The sequence below is a fragment of the Bos taurus genome, chromosome 16 (genome assembly GCF_002263795.3).
Source record: "Bos taurus isolate L1 Dominette 01449 registration number 42190680 breed Hereford chromosome 16, ARS-UCD2.0, whole genome shotgun sequence".
NCBI lineage: Eukaryota > Metazoa > Chordata > Mammalia > Artiodactyla > Bovidae > Bos > Bos taurus.
In genome coordinates, this window is record NC_037343.1 from 2,718,785 (window position 1) to 2,739,177 (window position 20,393).

Genomic DNA, 20,393 nt, shown 5'->3' on the forward strand with positions numbered 1-20,393 from the left:
TATGTGATTCTCACAACACCATCTGCAGCAGACAAAGCAGGAATATTTATTTCCATTTATGAGATTTTAGAAAAGGTTTGGAAAACAAGTAGTGTACAGAAGATAAGTGGCAGGGCTGAGACCTTTACTTGGATCTTCCTTTCCCTAAATACTTCCCGCCAGGGACCCTGCCAGGCTCTGGGGACACGAAAATGAGCAGGGCGTGGTCTGAGCCTCAAGAATTCCCCAAAGATGGGAGAAAGCTTAAGCCAGTGGTGAGCAACCTGCAGCCCCGGGCCAGTCCCAGTCCACTGCCTGTTTCGGAAATAAAGTTTTGTTAGTGGATAGCCACACCCATCCACTCGCTTCCTGTCTATGCTCGTCCTCACTCCGTAATGGTAAGTTCAGCACTTGTGACAGAAACTGTCTTACAAAGCCGAAAATACTTACTATCTAGACTTCTACAGAAAAGGCCTCCAACCCTTAGTTTAATCACGCAGTTTTGCCCATGTGCTAAGTGCCCAGAGAGGTGGTTTAAGCTATAGTGGAGATGAGAGGGTCTCCCAGCTCTGCTGGGGGTAGGGGGCACGGAGGGGCACAAGGCGTTCTTCACCGTGCAGAAGATGTCTGAGCAGTGAAGTCTTGAAGACTGAGTGGGAATTAATCACATGACAAGGAGGGAAGGCCTTTACAGGCACAGGGGCTGGCATGGATAAATTACGGAGGTTGAATACAGTGTGACATGCTTGATCTCTGGGTCGGGAAGATCCCCTGGAGAAGGGAATGGCTACCCACTCCAGTATTCTTGCCTGGAGAATTCCATGGATAGAGGAGCCTGGTGGGCTACAGTCCATGGGGCTGCAAAAGAGAGCTACTAACACATAAGGAAGCATTTAGGATTTGCGTGGGCTTGGAGGGCGCTCCAGAAACCTGATCTTAAAGAGCCTTATGTGCTACGTTCAGCAGTTTAGATTTGATCTTATGAAGAGCAATGGGGAGAAATGGAAAGGTTTTCAGCAGAGCGGTGACATGATCAGGTGGGGATTTAGAAAGATCACTGTAATAGCAACATGGAGAATGGATTGGAAGGAGACCAGGCGAGAGGTCATTACAATGAGACATGATGTTTATCAGAGGTAAGCAACTGAGAATGTGCAGAAGGGGGAGGATGAGAGACACCCAGAGGGAGCCAGTCCAGGGCCCTTGGTGCCTGGATGTGAGGTGTGAGAGGTGGGAGGTAAGAGTGATTCCAAGAGTCTGCTCGGTGACTTAGGCGGGCAGCAGCAAACACAGAAGAGAGATGCAAGGCCAGGGCCCCAGTGAAGACACTGAGGACATCAGCAGAGGAAGAGGGTCCAGCAGTGTGATCCGTGCTGCCGTGGAGGCTAGAAGGGCCGGGAAGAAAACGAGCCCCCAGAGTGGGGTTTCAGAGGCTGACAAGGAGGAAAGGATGTTATGAAGGACGAAGGACGGGTTGGGTGATTAACAGTTGTTAATGCCCCCAAGGGGCCCAGCAAGATAAAAACTGAAAACCCTGAATCTGGCCATCTGGAGGCCAGTGCGGGGGCCCGACAGGAGAGGTTCAGGGTGTGGTTGGAGGAGTAATGAATGGGAACAAAGTCAGCAAACGTAGAAGCCATTGACCTCTACTGGGGGAAAAAAAAACTTCGATGAGAAGAAAGGAAAGAAAAAATCAGGTACCTGTAGGGAGCTATGCGATACAGAGAATGATCCTTTGGTTTCATTATGAGAGAACTGGAAGATGTTTCTCTGCTGAGGCAGAGAGCCAGTTAAGAAGAGTTTGGAAACCCTCAGGAGAGCAGAGAGTTGGTGGTCAGAGACCCTGCAGAGGGATGGGGCCGGGTCCAGGCGGAGGCAGGCAGGCGGACAGAGACATGCTTCTTAAATACAGAAAGTGAAGATCATGGGAAGCTTGTGGGTTCAACGAATATTCTCGGGGCGTTGCTGATTCTGATAGCACTCTCAGTTGCAAGTGATAGAAAACAACTCCAGCTGGCTTAAAAATTCAAAAGGATTTTTAATATAAACACACACGTAATTGAAAATCCCCAAGTAGGGCTTTCTTCAGGAAACGTTCCCTCAGTGATGGAAACAGTGATGCGAAGGGTCAGGTCTCGCTGCGTCTTCTCTCTGTTTTCTGCAGTGTTGGGGTGTCCTCACGGTATGCTCCGAGACCCCCACCACCCATCCCTGAAGCTCCACCCTCTGCCGTCGGGGGCGCCCTCACTGCATCTCGTTCAAGAGAGGGGGAAACTTGTCTTTCTCAGAGCTTTTAGCAGAAGTCTCCATGAAGCACAGTGCTTCTGGCTGGATAAGTGTCCATTCCTAAACCAGCCATAGGGGTGAGAGTTAGAAAGTGCTAATTTTTTTATACTAATCACAGCCCAACCCTAGAATTGGGTAGGATCACTCTAGAGACAAATGCGCTGAAGGAAAATGTCTGTACTGTTATGGACTGAGTTGTGCCCCTCCTTAAAATTTGTGTGTTGAAGGTCTACCCACATGTAACCATATTTGGAGATTGGGTCTGTAAAGAAGTAATTGACGTTGAGTGATGTCAGTAGGGTGGGCTCATCCAGTAGGACTGGTGACCTTATGAGAAGAGGAAGAAACACCAGGGGTGTGTTTGCACAGAGGAAAGGCCATGTGAGCACACTGCAGGAAGGCAGGCATTTGCAAGCTAAGGAGAGAGAGCGCAGGAGAAACCAGCCCTGCTGACAGCTGATCCTGGACTGCCAGCTTCCAGAGCCCTGAGACAGTGAGTTTCCGGGCGGTGGTGCTTTGTGGTGGCAGCGCTAGCTGATGAATACAGGTACAGTGGATGGGAGGAGGAGAGCAGGGGCGCTGGGTGAACATTCAGTATGTGCCCACGAGGTTCTCTGTGTGCTTGACATTGTGTGGGTTGAATAAGACACCGTCCCCCATCCTCAAGGAGCTCATCGCGTAGTTGGGAGACAAGATTCTACACCAAGACCTAGCACTCGTTACAGCGGGTGTATCCCAGAATTCTCGGAGGGCACGGAGGGTGAGGACCGGATCCAGTCTTGGTGGTCTGGGGGAACCAAGGAAGGCTTCCCGGAGGTGGTGGCACGGAGGGTGAGGACCGGATCCAGTCTTGGTGGTCCGGGGGAACCAAGGAAGGCTTCCCGGAGGTGGTGGCACGGAGGGTGAGGACCGGATCCAGTCTTGGTGGTCCGGGGGAACCAAGGAAGGCTTCCCGGAGGTGGTGGCACCTGACCTGCGCCTGAAAGATAACAGAAAGTTGGGTGAAAGAACAGGAAAGGCAGACTAGAAAAAGAGAGTGATTTGTGTAAAGTTGGTGTGAAAATAAATGCCACCCAAGTGAGCACAAGCAGAGGCTCTTTATTCAGAGTGAACTATAGCAAGGGAGTTGGCCACCATCACTTGCTCTGGCAGAGACTTAAAGACAGAGTTCCGCCTTTTCCAGAATGCCCCATAGTTAACTATGGAATCATACTTTTTCAGATTGGCTTCTTGCATTTACTAATATGCATTTGTTTGCTCCATGTCTTTTCATGTCTTAATAGCTCATTTCTTTTTAGTGCTAAAATATATTCCGTTTGCCTGGAAGGACCACAACTGACTTATCCACTCACCTACTGAAAGACAGTTTGGTTGCTTCCAGGCTTTGGCAATTATGGAAAAGGCTGCTGTAAACATTGTGTGCGGGTCGGATTGTATTTTCTTCTTTGTACCTCCTGGTGCCTCACTTTGTTGTTACTGCCGTTCAACGTTTATTTCCTGTCTTCCCCACTGGAACGCTGTAAGCCCTGTGACAGTAGAGCTTGTCCCTTGTCCCCGTGTCCATCTCTCGTCCCTGTTTGTTCTCTGAAACCAGGTCTGGTAAGTGGTCGAATGGCTGGCTGACTGCCGCCCAGAAGTCCACGGTGGACTCTGCAGCGGGGGGTGTGGCGCTGCCAGCGGGGCTGTGTCTCGGCGCAGCCTGTCTTTTCTCCCCGTCACTTCAAATGTGCTGTGACCACCAGTACAGCTCAGAATGGGGCTGTGAGAATGTGGGGAGCTCCCGACTGCAACAGCTTGCAGTTCTCTCCTCCATCTGCCGGGGACAGCTTGAGGAATCAACACCGGGGGCCCCCCAGTCTGGGGAGAGAAAGCAAACCAGGACCCACAAAAGAGGAAAAACAGAAAAGCAGGAAGTGCCTGCGGCTGACCAAGTAGCATTGCTCCTGGGGCTGCTGCTGGTGGTGTCCTGGAGGAAGGTCAGAGCCTGCTGGGTAGCAGCAGCTAACATTTCTTGAGCGTTTGCCCCAAGCTTTAAGTGCTTTGTGCAGGATGTGGGTATCAAGTCCCAATTGCAGCCCTGCAGAATAGGTGCTCCTCTTATCTGCAGTTTTCAGATGAGAAAGGCCAAGACCTGAAGGCTCAGTACTTCCCCACCTTCAGTACTCCCCACCTTGTCAGCGGGGTGCAGCTTCAGACCCAGGGGGTTTTTCTGCACGGCCGCTGCTCTTGAACTTGGCCACGATGTCGTTTCCAGGTGTCCCCACCAGTGGCTGATCATCACTCAACTCACATGTACTTCCCTAGGCCCCGGCTTAAGATATTTTGAATTCATGTCTCCCACAAGGCTTCCAAGCATAAAGGCCTTGCCTTAGGAAGGTTGCCCAAGCATGTGAAGCATCCTCGTGTAAGACGACATCGGTTCTAAAGGCCTTCAGATTGAAAAAGGCGTTTCTAATCTGCAGGCTTGATTTGGTCCCTGCCTAGAAGGTTGAGGGTCCAGGGATTTGTGCTTTTACAGTAGTGCCGAGGTGATCCTCAGAAGCATCCAGTTGCCTTCCTGCAGGGGCAGGAACACACCTGACCAAATGCCGTTTGCGTTCTTTATGAAAAGCAGCGTCGCTTGCAGAACACTTCATGTTTGAGTGACTCTACTCTCTTTTTTTCTTCTCTTTCATTTACTTCTCACACAGTGGGTTGGGGAGTGGGGCTCACAAATATACAAGACTTGAATTAATCATAGTCCCTAGTTCATAGTATCAGAGAAGGCAATGGCATCCCACTCCAGTACTCTTGCCTGGAAACTCCCATGGACAGAAGAGCCTGGTAGGCTGCAGTTCATGGGGTCGCTAAGAGTCGGACACGACTGAGCGACTTCACTTTCACTTTTCACCTTCATGCATTGGAGAAGGAAATGGCAACCCACTCCAGTGTTCTTGCCTGGAGAATCCCAGGGATGGCGGAGCCTGGTGGGCTGCCGTCTATGGGGTCACACAGAGTCAGACACGACTGAAGCGACAGCAGCAGCAGTTCACAGTATACCTCAATTCACACAAGATTTCTCTTTTGGTTTTCTTTATTGTTGTTCTTTTCCTTGCTCTCTCCCCCTGCAATAGACCTCCCTTTACTGTATTTTGTAGCCTTATAGTTCACCTCTTACCTATTTAATTCAATATAAAAGGATTGTTCAGATGCTTCATAGTGGTAGCTTGTGTGGCGGTGGTTCATTTTCACGGATGGTTTTGTATGATGGCTATATTTATTAGATTATTCTTCTCTGCATCTCAGAGAAGCAGCTGCCTCTCTGGAATTTCTTCTCATTTGATCCTTTTTTTGCCCCCATGAAGCTAAACAGAAAAATTCCACACCCTCCTCCAACTTTCCAAGGCAGTCATCACCACCCCCTCTTCCGCAGCCTCCATCTGCCCTTTCAAGGATACGTGGCTTTCCTTACTCCTCCACGGGATGCTCCGTCGTTAGTGGCATTCCCCCTGAAGGCCCCTGACAATTCTGCCCCCGAGCCTGGCCCCTGGCTGCTCTGCTTCTCCCACCTATATCCAGCAATTTGTTTATCCATTTATCTATTGATGGGCATTGGGCTGGTTCAACCCCTTGGCTATTGTGAATGATGCTGCTATGAACATGTGTGTACGTGACTTGTTTGGGGCTTCCCTGGTGGCTCAATGGTAAAGAATCTGCCTGCAATGCAAGTGCTGCAGAAGATGTGGTATTTGATCCCTGGCTCAGGAAGATCCCCTGGAGGAGGTCATGGCATCCCACTGCAGTATTCTTGCCTGGAGAATCCCATGGACAGAGGAGACTGGAGGGCCACAGTCCATGGGGTCACAAAGAGTTGGACACGACCGAAGCAACTTAGCATGCAGCATGCATATGCTTGTTCGTGTCCCTGATTTTAATTCTTTAGGGCATATACTTAAGAGCAGAAATATGGGGTCATATGGTAATTTGATGTTTAATTTTTGAAATACTGTCCAACTATACATTTCTTTTTTAAATTGCAACTTTGCTCAGTAATTGTCATATATATGGAGAGACAGGGAAATCTGATGGAAAAACCCTGGGCTACCAGTCAGAAGACCTTTCTTAGTTTTGCCACAAAGCCGTGTGTGAGGTGACATTGAGGATATCACTTCCCCTTTCTAGGCTCTTGTTTCCTCATTTGAGAAGTAAGGAGATTCCATAAAGCTAAATAATCTTTAAATTATCTTCCTCTGTAAAGACTTTATTGGAAAAGTTGGATTCCAAGGGAAGAGGGAGAGAGAATTGTCAAATAGCTAAATGAGATTATTTCTCTGTTCTTTTCCTACTGTGTTTTTTAAATTGTGGGTTAAAGACACCGCAAATAATTGGCCTCTCTTCCTGCCAATGTGTATCTAGTTAATGAATAGCTTCTGGCTTCCTGTTTCCATCAAGATTCCCAGAAAAAGATACCCTTCTCTTTCCCATCACTTCCTACCACTTGGCGGCTCCTGAACAAAACCTGGTGGTCTCAGAGCCAAAACTGGAGTCCTCCCCACTGTCCTCCTGGGAGGAGTGCCGAGCCTCTGCCTGGCCCCTCAGCACTAAGGTTTCAGATGGACAGCCTGCGTCTAGTCTTTGGAGGTGAGGAACCACGGAGGGGCAATCACAGCCTCTTTCTGAGACACTGTAAGGGTCATCTTAGAGAAGAGGAAGAAGCAGAGACCTCCTGTGAAGCCTTCCAGCCAGTCTCCCCTCTGGAGCTGTTCTACTTTAACTCACTCCCAGCTGAATGGTTACCCGCCGGAGAGCAGCGCCTGTGTAGGGAGGGGATTTTCCCCCACTGACGGAACACCCTCACAGTCCCCAGGTCCAAAGCCTGTGCTCTCTGGCGCCGCCTGGTGGTTTCATGGGGAAACACAAGGTCTAAAACGTCAACCAAGTGGTTTGTTTTGTTCAGGCTCATTTTGCATCCGTGGAAGGAATGATGCTAAAGCTGAAACCCCAGTACTTTGGCCATCTCATTTGAAGAGTTGACTCATTGGAAAAGACTCTGATGCTGGGAGGGATTGGGGGCAGGAGGAGAAGGGGACGACAGAGGATGAGATGGCTGGATGGCATCACTGACTCAATGGATGTGAGTCTGGGTGAACTCCAGGAGTTGGTGATGGACAGGGAGGCCTGGCGTGCTGCGATTCTTGGGGTCGCAAAGAGTCAAACACGACTGAGCAACTGAACTGAACTGAACTGATCACATGGTTCTGAGTGCCTGCTATGGTTTAGGTATTATGCTATACTCTAGGAATAAACAAGAAGAGGCACCTTCCCTACAGTACCTTCCTTTTTATAGGGTGTACAGAGGAGTGACTTTTGGAATGAATTCATAGTGACAAGTGCTGTAATAGGGGAGTGGTGTTCAGGAGCACAGACAAGGGGGCACGTCAGTCATACTTGGCACACCCTAATGAGAGAGGGCAGAGGCAGAAAGTGTTCTAGACAGAAGTTAATCTGTGCAGAAGTCAGCACAGCAGAGCTATATTTACGACGAGATCTGGTAGACTACCCATGTTGGCTGGGATTCAGAACGCAAGGGGAGGGTAAGAAATGGTCTTGCAGTTGCGGCTGCACCACACAGGGCTTCCAGCCAAGTCACGAACTTCAGCTTCAATTTTGGGGCAGCAGTGAGTTAGTGAGTTTGACTAGGGGATACTGTATCTATATTTGCATTTGCACTAAGATCATGGCATCCAGTCCCATCACTTCATAGCAAGTAGATGGGGAAACAATGGAAACAGTGTCAGACTTTATTTTCTTGGGCTCCAAAATCACTGCAGATGGTGACTGCAGCCATGAAATTAAAAGAGGCTTGTTCCTTGGAAGAAAAGCTACGACAAACTTAGCGTATTTAAAAGCAGAGACATTACTTTTCCAACAAAGGTCCATCCAGTCAAGGCTATGGTTTTTCCAGTAGTCATGTATGGGTGTGAGAGTTGGACTGTAAAGAAAGCTGAGCACTGAAGAATTGATGCTTTTGAATTATGGTGTTGAAGAAGACTCTTGAGAGTCCCTTGGACTGCAAGGAGGTCCAACCAGTCCATCCTAAAGGAAATCAGTCCTGAATATTCATTGGAAGGACTGATGCTGAAGCTGAAACTCCAATACTTTGGCCACCTCATGCAAAAAACTGACTCATTTGAAAAGACCCTGATGCTGGGAAAGATTGAAGGCGGGAGAAGAAGGGGACGACAGAGCATGAGATGGTTGGATGGCATCACCAACTAAATGGACATGAGTTTGAGTAAGCTCCAGGAGTTGGTGATGGAGGGGAAAGCCTGGCATTCTGCAGTCCATGGGGTCGCAAAGAGTCAGACATAACTGAGCGACTGAACTGAGCTGAACTAATTTGCTTTGAGGAGTAAGTGCTCTGGTTATGGATGGAGAATAAGTCAGAGGGGAAAGGGCAGAAGTGGGGAGAGACCACTTAGGAAGCTGTTGCAGTAACTGATGTAAACAATGATGGCAACACCAAGGAAGGAGCAGTGGGAAGGGAGACAGCAGACAAGGAAAGGAGTCCAGAAATACACATGAGGTGAGGGGCTGGTGTCAGCCCCAGCTTCCGTTGGTTTGCCCACATTCAGGCACAAGGGATCCCCTGTACCCTCAGTCAAGATATATGGGAGCTGGCAGGAGTGTTCGGGTGATATCAAGACTTCACATTGCTGCCCAATTGTTTTAAGCAGTGTGTCCATTTGATAGGTGGCTGCTCATCCAGAAAAGCCAGAGGAATCGTGGGGAAACTGCTTCCCGCTGTCCTCTGTGGCTTGTTTGGCCCCATGATAGTCAGAGCAGCAAACTGGACCACTTTTTAAGACTCCGTGTTTCAGAGCCTCAGGCAGTTTAAAGGTTGGTATCTGAGTCTGGGCTGTAAGCCATTCTTGCTCCTCTCTCTCAGGACCAGGGGGAGGATTTGTCTCTCCAGGACCATCCCAGGCTCCTTGGACAGGCATTTTTAGCCCTCACCCCTGTCGGCCCTGGAACGATGTGCTTGAGGGTGTGAGCATCATGCTGTCATGAATGTTGCTTATTCTCCCAACCCTCTGGCGCCTTGTGTCCTGGGCTGTCGTGTCCACACTGCCATTATCCCTAAAGGGACAGCGTCAGCGACCACTGCCAAATAGTTAGCTGCACAAAGTATCTGTGGAAATCATTCCACAAATTCTCGTGGGCAACCATGTTTCCACTTACCCAACTTCTGCCCCGCTCCACTGCCCGCTTTGCTCTCCCCGACTCCAGGTCAAAGGACAGCGTTGTGATCTTGTCTCTGTGCCGCTAACCCAGACACACTCAGCCTCAGGCCCCCTCATCACATGTGGATCAGAAAGGCTGTGAGATAGGTGTGTTTCCTATGGGCTCAGTGCATGGGGCTTCCCTGGTGGCTCCGACAGTAAAGAATCTGTCTGTAATACAGAAGACCCAAGTTCAGTCCTGGGTTGGGAAGACCCCCTGGGGGAGGGCATGGCAACCCACTCCAGTGTTCTTGCCTGGGGAATTCCACGGACGGAGGAGCCTGGCGGGCTACAGTCCATGGGGTCACAAAGAGTCAGACACGACTGAGCGACTACCAGTGCGGGGCACCTTCCAGGTGCTGGGCCTGCGAGCCAGTATTTGTTTTTATGACTATTCTATGTAGAGCTGTCCTTCCTTCTAGAAAACTGGTTCTCAGCTGGGGGTGGTTTGCCCTACCTCCAGGGGACAGTTGGCGATTCTGAAGACGTCTTCAGTTGAGGGCAGGAGTAGGCCATCCTGGCATCTAGTGGGCAGAGACCAGGGGTGCTCCTCAGCACCCTACAATACCCAAGATGGTCCCCACACAAAGAATTGTCAGGTTCCAAAAGTCGATAGGACAAGGTTAAAAAAGGCTCTGTAGGTCTGTAATCAAGGGGACCCTGAATCCTCAAGGCTCTGTAGGATTGCTAGAGAGGACCAGGAGTTCAGGGAACATTCACTTGGCATCATATTTCTTTCCGCAGCTGAACTCCGTCCGGGAGGCTCAGTTCCAGCGACTGGAGGCAGCGAGACCTCGCGGGCTGGGGCGCGGGGCACGAGGCCCGGTGCTCAGGATGGCCGGGCAGCCGCCGCCCTGGGCCTACACAGCCGTCCTCCTCTGCGCGCTCAGCCTCGGCGGGGCCATCGAGATCCCCATGGACCGTGAGTCTCCTGTCCGCTTGGAATCTGCTGACTGGGGCAGAGGAGTCAGTGGGGCGGGGAGGGGCGGGGAGAGCGAGGACCCTTCAGAGAAGGCGGCGACAGCAGAAGCAGTGGCTTCTGGATTCAGAGCGGGTTTTCTTCCAGAGGATCAACCCGGGCGAGCTCATGCTTGGGAACCTGGGACCTGGAGTTGCTGAGCCATGTCTCAGGGCCGCAGCTGTGCTGAATCGCTGCCCGGAGCCTGCTGAGAGTCTGGAAGCCCGAGCATCACTCGGGAGCCCTTCCCTCCACACCCCTCCCTCATCCCTCTGTGCTCTTGACTAACCTGTCAGAGTGGAGATTCCAGGCGCCGAGCATGGTGGACAGCTCTGATTTGCCTTTCTCATATAGCCAGGTCCTTTTGGCTGAAGTGATGAGGACAGATGGCCTGAGGAGGGTTGTAAAGGAGGTGACTTTTGCAAAAGACTGTGACTAAGTGAGACATTAAAATAAAGAACCCCATTATAGTGTCACTGTGGGAGAATCAGGCACGAATTCCTTCTGTTTTCAACTTGCCCATGGTAAAGTTGAAAGGTAAAGTCCATGGCATCTGCTTCCTCTGGTGGGACATTATTGGGCCCTCAAGATCATAAAGTCAGGATGAAGATGCTTGTCTGACAGCCATGTCTCCACCAGCCGTATCTGATGTTACATTTGTAAGTGGCCCGTGGACTGGCAGCTGTGACCCTTGGCCCTGTATTTAGATGGGTGCCGCCTTTGCTACAATTCTGACTCTTCTGCCAGGAATTCTGGGCATCCCAGAGCTGTGATCTGAATACGCCACCTCTGTCCCCCGTTCCTGCTTCGAGGAATAGATGGGACGTATGTGATGCCAGTGTTGCCTTGGACTCTCTCCAGGCAACAGGTGTCTGAGGAGGGGTGGGAGAGTGATACAGCCTTGAAGAAGTCCCCACTGAGCTCTCCAAAGCCAGCCTCCGGGGCCTGGAGCTAGCACAGCTTGGAGAAGAGTTGCGGGTATCTCAGCTCCCTGCTGCTGCCCGCCCGCACTTCACCAGTAACAGCTGCCCAGAGAGGGGGTACTTCTGGGTGGAGAGGGCCAGGAGAAAGTGTGATTGGACCCAGAGCAAGATGGACAGGGCCCCCACGGCCCTCCTGATGGCCCCAGCCTGTGTACGTGTGTGTGTGTGCACGCACACACACACACACAGGGAGGGAGGGAGAGGGCAGTTGTGAAGGAGACCATTCCCATGGAGACCGTCTGCACTGCTGGCTCAAGGACAGTTTCTCATGAACGGTCCCAGGCAGACAGTCTAATAAGGAGCATGGTAAGGCCACGTCCCTGGCGAGGAGAGGGGCTGAGGAGGAGGCTGGGTTACGCAGGAAGCGGTGAAGGCTCGTTTTGTTTCTGCCACTTCTCCTTGGTTACTCGTCTGCCACTCTGGTCCCTGGGGCAGGTGGGTGAGGGGTTCCTGCAGGGTGAACCTGTAAACCAAGGGCTTCGACGTCTGTGTTAGGAATCTGGATCCTAAAGCTCAGGGGCCGTGGGCAGGACCCCACAGCCAGTCTCTGCAGAGCACCAGCCGTGGCAGAGCTGCCAGCCCCGAGGAGGGTCTGCAGGGTGTCTTCCTGAGTGTCCATCGGGACCCCAGTCCCTGCTTCCCCAGGGCCACGCAGCAAGTGGGTGACAGACTCACGGAAAGAGCCCAGGCCCCTTGGCCCCCAGTCTGGCACCACGTGCCACACCCCGCCTCTGTTGGCCTGCCCGCTGTAGCTCATCTCGGGTCTCCCTGGAATAGCATCTGCCTCACGCCTGACAGAGAGCTCAGAGCTCTCCAGGCACATCTCCGGTGACTCTCACAGCCCGTCCGCGGAGTCGGTGTCATCCTTGGCCGACTCTGAGGGGCAGAGAAATGAAGCTGTTTTCTCCAGCTCACCTAGGCAGGGCCAGGACGTGACCATGGCGTCTCTCTTAACGAGGAAGTCCTTCTGCAGAGCCACTCCCGGTGCCCCCAGCCGTGTCGACAAGAAGCTCCCGCTGCTGCCTGTGCCTGTTGCATACATTCTGTGCCTCCCTGGTTGCTGCAGGCACAGTGGCCATGGCCACGTCTCCAGCCTGAGTCTGCGAAAGATGAGAGCAAGACAAGAGTGAGGCAGGCCCTTCAGAGGGCACCCAGGTGCCCTGGGAAGAGGCACTCATCAGTCAGGGTTTGCCTGCCCCCGGGCCCAGCAGGGTAGATGCCTCCCAGACGATCTGAGCCGGTCCTTCCATCTCACGCAGTGGAACGGGCTGGGGAAAGGTCAGGCTTTCTCCTCTCCAGACCCAGCTTTATTGAGATATTTCTGACATAAAAATATGTTTATTTACGGTGTAGAACTCAGAAAAGAAGTTAGCTTTGTGGGTGTGTGGTGGTGACTTCTGGGAGGCTTGTAAGTGTATAATGCAGCACAGTTAACAGTAGTTGCCATGCTGTGCACAGGATCCCCAGAATTCACCCATCTCGTAGCTAAAAGTTGTATTCCTTGACCAGCGTCTCCCTACTTCCCCCACCCCCAGCCAGCTGCCACCCTACTCCATTTCTTTGGTTTTGCCTTTTTTTAGGTTCTACATGTAAGTGGGAACACACAGCATTTGTCCTTCTCCGTCTGACTTATTTCCCTTAGCATTGACCTCAGGGTCCATCCATGTTGGTGCAAAAGGCAGGAAAGGTGCCTGCACGCCTGTGTTCACACAGCTTTGCTCACAGTGGCCGGTGGGAACGCCCTCAGCTTTCTCTGTGTGTCAGCTGGGGCGGCAGAGGGGCTCAGGCCACGGGCTGCCCGGCGTGTCCTCTGCTCGCTTCCCCTTTGGGGGCATCATCTGGGCCTCCGGGGGCTTGGGCGCAGCAGGTGTCCTAGAACAGAGCCCGAGCCGCAGCGCAATCCCTCACTGAACACGCGGGCCTCCCGCTGCCGCTGCTCCGCCAGCAGAGTCACATGCACCCCACCCCGCCCCCAAGCAGAGCAGCGTGACGTTTGGAAAAACCAAAGGGTTGCTTTTGCCCCATCCATTAGAGCGATTTTGCCAAAAAAAGTGAGTCTGTTGGCAGCTTGCCCCTCCATCGCCCTCCCTGCATCAAGGAACTTGGCATTTACCCTCTAGGGACCCACGGAGGAGGACAGCGGGGTAGGAGCAGCGCTCCCTCCTTACTGTCGGGCCAGGGCATGAGGCTGGGGTGGCCTTGACAGCGCGCACGCACGGTCACTCAATCCTCCATGGGGCGGGGGTGCCAGGGGCTGTCAGAGCCGGGGAAGGGAAAGGGGTTCATGAGTGCAGGAACTCTGCAGACTGAGCGGGCGTCTGTCTCGCTCCCTGCAGAGCCCATGGGAAGATTTCCTCCCTCTTGGAAGTAAAAGAGCAAATTCGTTCTCACTCGACATCGCCCCCCAGCAGATTCTGTAGGATAGAAGGGCCGGGTGTGCACAGGACTAGGTGGACACGGGCACTCTGTCCCTGGGCAGGCTGTCCTCGCTGTCTTCCTGCTGTGGCGGCGTGTCCTCTGGGCTGACTGTGTCCCTGTGATAAATCCCTTGGCTGCACAGTGGTGGCTGCAGATGTCATTACCTCTTTAGGCAAGTAGTTTCTCAAGAGGCCCCGGCCAGATGTCAGCGTGGGGCTGGGGGCAGAATCCAGAGAACCTGCACTCCCCCAAGCTCTGTCCAGAGTGTCAGGGAGAGCGGAGTGCCAGGGCCCCCATTGGCTGGCTCACCTCTCCAGCCGAGAATGGACATGTGAAAGGAGCTCTCGACCAGCAGTGGGAGAGCTGATTTTCCTTGCAGTAATACATTGCCCCAAACTTCCTGTGGAACCTTAACTAAGTCAACTTTCCTTTCAAGAACCGGACACTCCCTGGGCAACGTCTCAGGCTGCTTCCATTGAACTGGCCTATGTGTAAAAGCTTCAGCAATACGTGAACCGTGAACTTCCAGATGTTCAAGCTGGTTTTAGAAAAGGCAGAGGAACCAGAGATCAAATTGCCAACATCCGCTGGATCATCGAAAAAGGAAGAGAGTTCCAGAAAAACATCTATTTCTGCTTTATTGACTAGGCCAAAGCCTTTGACTGTGTGGATCACAATCAACTGTGGAAAATTCTGAAAGAGATGGGAATACCAGACCACCTGATCTGCCTTTTGAGAAATTTGTATGCAGGTCAGGAAGCAACAGTTAGAACTGGACATGGAACAACAGACTGGTTCCAAATAGGAAAAGGAGTACGTCAAGGCTGTATATTGTCACCCTGCTTATTTAACTTATATGCAGAGTACATCATGAGAAATGCTGGGCTGGAAGAAGCACAAGCTGGAATCAAGATTGCCGGGAGAAATATCAATAACCTCACATATGCAGATGACACCACCCTTATGGCAGAAAGTGAAGAGGAACTAAAAAGCCTCTTGATGAAAGTAAAAGAGGAGTCAAAAAGTTGGCTTAAAGCTCAACATTCAGAAAACGAAGATCATGGCATCTGGTCCCATCACTTCATGGCCAATAGATGGGGAAACAGTGGAAACAGTGTCAGACTTTATTTTTTTGGACTCCAAAATCACGGCAGATGGTGATTACAGCCATGAAATTAAAAGACGCTTACTCCTTGGAAGGAAGGTTATGACCAACCTAGATAGCATATTCAAAAGCAGAGACATTACTTTGCCAACAAAGGTCCATCTAGTCAAGGCTATGGTTTTTCCAGTGGTCATGTATGGATGTGAGTGTTGGACTATGAAGAAAACTGAGTGCCAAAGAATTGATGCTTTTAAACTGTGGTGTTGGAGAAGACTCTTGAGAGTCCCTTGGACTGCAAGGAGATCCAACCAGTCCATTCTGAAGTAGATCAGCCCTGGGATTTCTTTGGAAGGAATGATGCTGAAGCTGAAACTCCAGTACTTTGGCCACCTCATGTGAAGAGTTGACTCATTGGAAAAGACTCTGATGCTGGGAGGGATTGGGGGCAAGAGGAGAAGGGGACGACAGAGGATGAGATGGCTGGATGGCATCACTGACTCGATGGACGTGAGTCTGAGTGAACTCCAGGAGTTGGTGATGGACAGGGAGGCCTGGCATGCTGCGATTCATGGGGTCACAAAGAGTCGGACACAACTGAGCGACTGAACTGAACTGAACTGATGTGTAAAAGAGACTTGAAACCCATGTGGGCAAAGCAGACTCTGTGTTAGGCTTCGTATCCCAGGTGAGGCCAGAGCCCTCAACTGGGTATGAGGACCCAAAAGACGTCAGATGTGTCCTGAGATGAAGTAACCAGGGGCCCGGGCTGGTAGTTGAGGGAGTGGGTCAGGGGTCAGCCCTGCTGCTCCTGACTGTGGGTCCTTCTGCCTCCCTCCCCGTCCCTGCCCAACACGCCTGGCTTTCCAGAGTTACCTTTCTTGGGTCCTGGCAGGAGAATCACGGATGGTTGAAGTTGCCACGGTGGGGAGCTCTCCAGAGCCTGCGTTCAGAAACCAAGATTTCTGTTGTTGCCCTGTCCTTTTCTTGCTTTTTCTATTTCTTGCCAAGGTCGCCCCAGGCACATGGTAAAGCAGATAAAATTTCTCTTTAATCCATGAACAGGCCACACACCCCCAGCCCACTGAAAGAATCCCTTTGAACCTTTTCATGAGCTTTATTGTCAAGACTTTCACTTCCTGACAGCGTGTAGCAGGGCCCTCGTCCCTGCTGCCCCCCACCTCCCCTCTCGATCTTCCCTGTCCTGTGGCTCCTCTGTGTCACTTGGTCCTGTCTTAACTCTGCTTTCTCCAGGCCACCCTGCTCAGAGCCTCTCATCTCCTCTTGCACATCTCACTGATCAAGTCAGAAAGTTTTGAGGTCATCATGGCTCAGCCTTCCCCCAGGGACCGCTCACTTGGAAAAGGTCAGCTCACCACACCAGCAGTGTCTGACCTCTCCACTGGCCTGAAATAAGAATGGTCTACAGTAATGTAATCATGTAATATATATAGTGATGTAACTGTGAGGGAAAGAATATCTTAAAAAGTTATAGCAACGCATGTTCTCTTCTATGCAGAGAAATTTTCACCAAACCCTTCTCCCCACGAAGAATAAACCCTCTAAACCTTTGCTGTTCACAGTGTGGCCCACAAACTGCAGGCACAAGCGTGAGCTGGCTGCTTGTCAGAAATGCAGGCGCTCAGACCCCCCCAGACCTCCTGAGTCAGAGCCTGCATGTTTACCAGACAACACCCCCCAGGTGATTCTCACACTGATTAAGGTGTGCAAGGCCCACACCCCAAACACCCCTGTGCGTGAGCACACGCACGTCTCAGGTGAGGCCGGGGGAAATCCGGGCCACCTGCCCCTTTGCCCTGCTTGTAAAAAGCACAGAAAGCCCTGGTACATTCTGCTTCGTCTCCGGAGTTGTTCAGAAGCAGGATTTCCGTAGAACAGGGCACTTGTGCCATGAGCAGATGACAATAATTCATCCTTCCCTCGAGTTTTCCAAAGGATGGCAGAGGAAGGAAGGTGGGAAGATGCTTTCAGGTGTGAAGGAGAAGAAGGTGCGGAGCAATGAGGCCGTGGACCTGACTGGCCCTTGGGCTCCGCCCTGCACCAGTGGTTCAGCTCCACCCCTTCCCCAGCCCTCCAGCCTCACCCTCGCACCCTTGGCATGTGGAGATGACGAGTGGCATCCTCAGAACCTAGCCTCTTTTGAGCAGCATTGCCAGTTCTGACTTGCAGATTTCCCTGGAAATCACTTGGTCAAAAGCTGGTCATTTGCTCAGCTGTGCGGTCTGGTCCCCTGGGGGAGGCGTCACCTTCTCTGTGAAGGGTCCTCGGGTCTGTCCCTACCCCTGCGTGGCTATCCCACAGAGCTCCGAGGCTGGGAGGAGAGAGCCACACTGGCCTCGCCTCCCCCTGCAGGCCGGGGCCTGAGGCCACCAGGTGACAGTCATGCTGATAACTGATAACCGTTGTCTTCTTTTCTCCCCTCACAATGCTAACCCATCGGGAACTAACAGCAAGCATTCAGAATGAGCGTAAGTCCCCTGGGCGCCTGTCTGCACTGTGCCTCTGGGAGGTGGCGGGCAGTAAGAAGGGACGGGAGGAGGCGGAGGCCACTGGGCTGCCAGAAGCTTCTGGAAGGACCGCTGCCCCCGTCCTCCAGTGGCTGGCAAGGCAGTGCCGTGAGGACTTCGGATCTTGGGGCTGGGAGCTGGAGCTGGCTCTTTGGCTGCAGACAAGCCCCTGGGAAGGCCTCTGGGGACTAAAACGGCTTTCAGCCCTAGCCTCACCACAGTTTCCAACTATTGATCCTACAGAGCTCAGAACCATCATGGCAACTAGGTTCTGGAAATCGAGCTGCTTTTGGTTCCTTTATTCATTCAATGAACATTTATGAAGAACTGTTGTACGCTAGACATTGTACTAAGCATGAGAATATATGAACAAGCAAACCAAAAGCCTGGCCTTCAGTTTCTCATAAAGACAGGAACTTAAAGGGGTTCTTCTTACGCTTAGTCCTTGACACACCACGCCCTTTCTTGCAACCCCGTTTAAGCAGTTGGGTCTCTAGCACGGGGCACTGCTCACCGCTGCTGGCCTGCTTGTCTGGGTGGCTCCTGAAGCTCTTAATTTCAGCCATTCCCCAAGGGCAGGTCCCCTGACTGATCACCGTGTGTGCTGTTACAGTGTCCCAGCCCCCGACCATCACCAAGCAGTCCGTGAAGGACCACATTGTGGATCCCCGTGACAACATCTTGATTGAGTGTGAAGCCAAGGGGAACCCTGCCCCCAGGTGAGTGCACAGCAGGTGAATCCAAGCTGGGTGGAGGGAATAGGACCTGCCAAAAGGGCATCGAAGCCGTTCCCTTCCCCCTGAGCCTGATGATAGCTGAAGCAGCTGAGAAATCCATTCAGAAAATGTCCGCTAGGCACCTACTAGGGAGAAGGTATAGTTTGGATAACTAGGAAATGTGGTTGATGAGGAATCTGGGGCCAGGAAACTTCACTGGCTTCAGTTCACACCAAAAAGCCAGGACTAGATATGAAGTTTTCTGACTTTGAATATAACATTCTTCCCACTGCTTATGTTTCCAGCATCTACCCGATGCTTAGTTTATAGGAAGTTCCTCTTCACGCTAACTTTAGTCTTCCATTCTGCGTTCATGTCTGCTTATTTATGTGCATATCAAGATAATATGGTGGGCTTCCCTAGTAGCTCAGATGGTAAAGCATCTGCCTGCAATGCAGGAGACCCAGGTTCGATCCCTGGGTCAGGAAGGTTCCCCTGGAGAAGGAAATGGCAACCCACTCCAGTATTCTTGCCTGGAGAATTTCATGGACAGAGGAGCCCGGTGAGCTACAGTCCATGAGGTCGCAAAGAGTCAGCATGACTGAGTGACTAACACACACACACACGAGATCATATGAGATATCGGCAGACACTAATTGCAAGCCGTTGCTCCTCACACCATCTGTTCGCCCCACCTCACCGCCCTTCAGGGAAAGACTCGTGCCCTCGTGGAGAGGAAGTGAAATGAGGCTCGGAGATGTCAGGAACCTAACCCCAGGCCTCTGACACCCCAGACCAGGCATAACTTCTACCAAGTGATAAGCACTGGGGATGGGAATGCCCACCCTTTTCGAAGCAGCAGCCGCAGGCTGGAGCTCCGGCAGCCTCATGGTGGCCTTGTACCCACACGTGACAGGCCCTCGTGCAGTGTGTGTCTGTCGCAGGAGCCGTGAGGCGGGCAGGGCCTTGGGGTGGGCACCCTGCTTCTGCCTCCCTCCACAGGTGTGACCGAGGCGGCTGGCCCAGAAGCAAGCAGGGCCTCGTTTGCCCGTGAAGAAGCAGGAGTCTCTGGCAGGGTATCTTGACCTCGCTTCTCAGGGTTGGTCTCTCTCCCACAGGCCTTTGCCAGGCAGTGCCTGAGATTCTGAGAAGCTGCCGTCGTCCGTGCTTCTTTTAGGCTATGTCCCGGGCAGACACGCGTCCGCCCCCAGAGAAACAGAGGATGTTCTAGTCTCTTCACGTAGGGCCCAGTTTTATTAAGGCTACTTTGTATTTTAAAACTGCTCCTCAGGGGTTGTAATGCACAGCCATTTTATAATCTACATCCTCTGAGCGGCGCACAGATAACCTGGGGCCATTTTACGTTGACCTTAGAGTCAGTTATCGAATACTGACACAGGCGGAGAAGGGCCCATTCCCTGATGTGCTGGGACCGGTGGAATAGGAATTTGGATTTGGGTTGGGAATGGTTAGGGGTGGGAGTACCTGCTCATTCTGGATTTTAAAAAACCAGAATCGCTACCTGCTCTTTCAAAGAGCGCAGTCCCCCTCGGCCGCGTGGTGTATCTCACTTGCAGTCGTGACTCCCAGCCTCAGTTGGTGGCACGACTTCTGTCAGGGGCCTCCTCAGAGACTCCCCTGGGTGGGACCCAGGACCCGGCATTTCATCAGGGGTCCGAGCAGGTCCTGCTGCTCAGCCAGGGATGGGACCCACTGGTCTGGAGGAATGGTTATGGCCCGAGTCCCACTCTAGGGCCCTGAGATTCTGGCCTAGAGCTGGGAGCCTGGAGCCCACCCTCTACTCTTGGTTGCCCCTGACCCTAACCCCCACCCTGCATTGTCCACAGCTTCCACTGGACGCGCAACAGCAAGTTCTTTAACATCGCCAAGGACCCCCGGGTGTCGATGAGGAGGCGGTCCGGGACGCTGGTGATCGACTTCCGCAGTGGCGGGCGGCCAGAGGAGTACGAGGGGGAATACCAGTGCTTTGCCCGCAACAAATTTGGCACGGCCCTGTCCAATCGGATTCGCCTGCAGGTGTCCAGTGAGTGCATGGGCCTGGCCCAGGATGCCCCGCTGCTGGGTCTGTGGAGGGCAGGGCGTAGACGGTCATTCCAGAAGGGCCACCCGCCCTTGGCCTGCAGCTACCTGGGGCATCTGC

At 52.3% G+C, this 20,393-nt stretch overlaps 1 protein-coding gene across 21 annotated transcripts in view; it reads left to right on the forward strand.

Moving 5' to 3' along the window:
* NFASC (neurofascin) overlaps positions 1-20,393 on the forward strand; it is a 201,117-nt gene that overhangs the window by 113,324 nt on the left and 67,400 nt on the right. For 14 of the 21 annotated variants that reach the window (XM_024976633.2, XM_024976641.2, XM_024976639.2 and 11 more), the window contains 4 exons: positions 10,272-10,449; positions 17,460-17,477; positions 18,130-18,235; positions 20,080-20,276. In XM_024976633.2, the coding sequence (XP_024832401.1) occupies positions 10,272-10,449; positions 17,460-17,477; positions 18,130-18,235; positions 20,080-20,276 (499 nt within the window). The remainder of the gene's footprint in view (positions 1-10,271; positions 10,450-17,459; positions 17,478-18,129; positions 18,236-20,079; positions 20,277-20,393) is intronic. The other 7 variants (XM_024976635.2, XM_024976646.2, XM_024976647.2 and 4 more) reach the window with 1 other exon arrangement.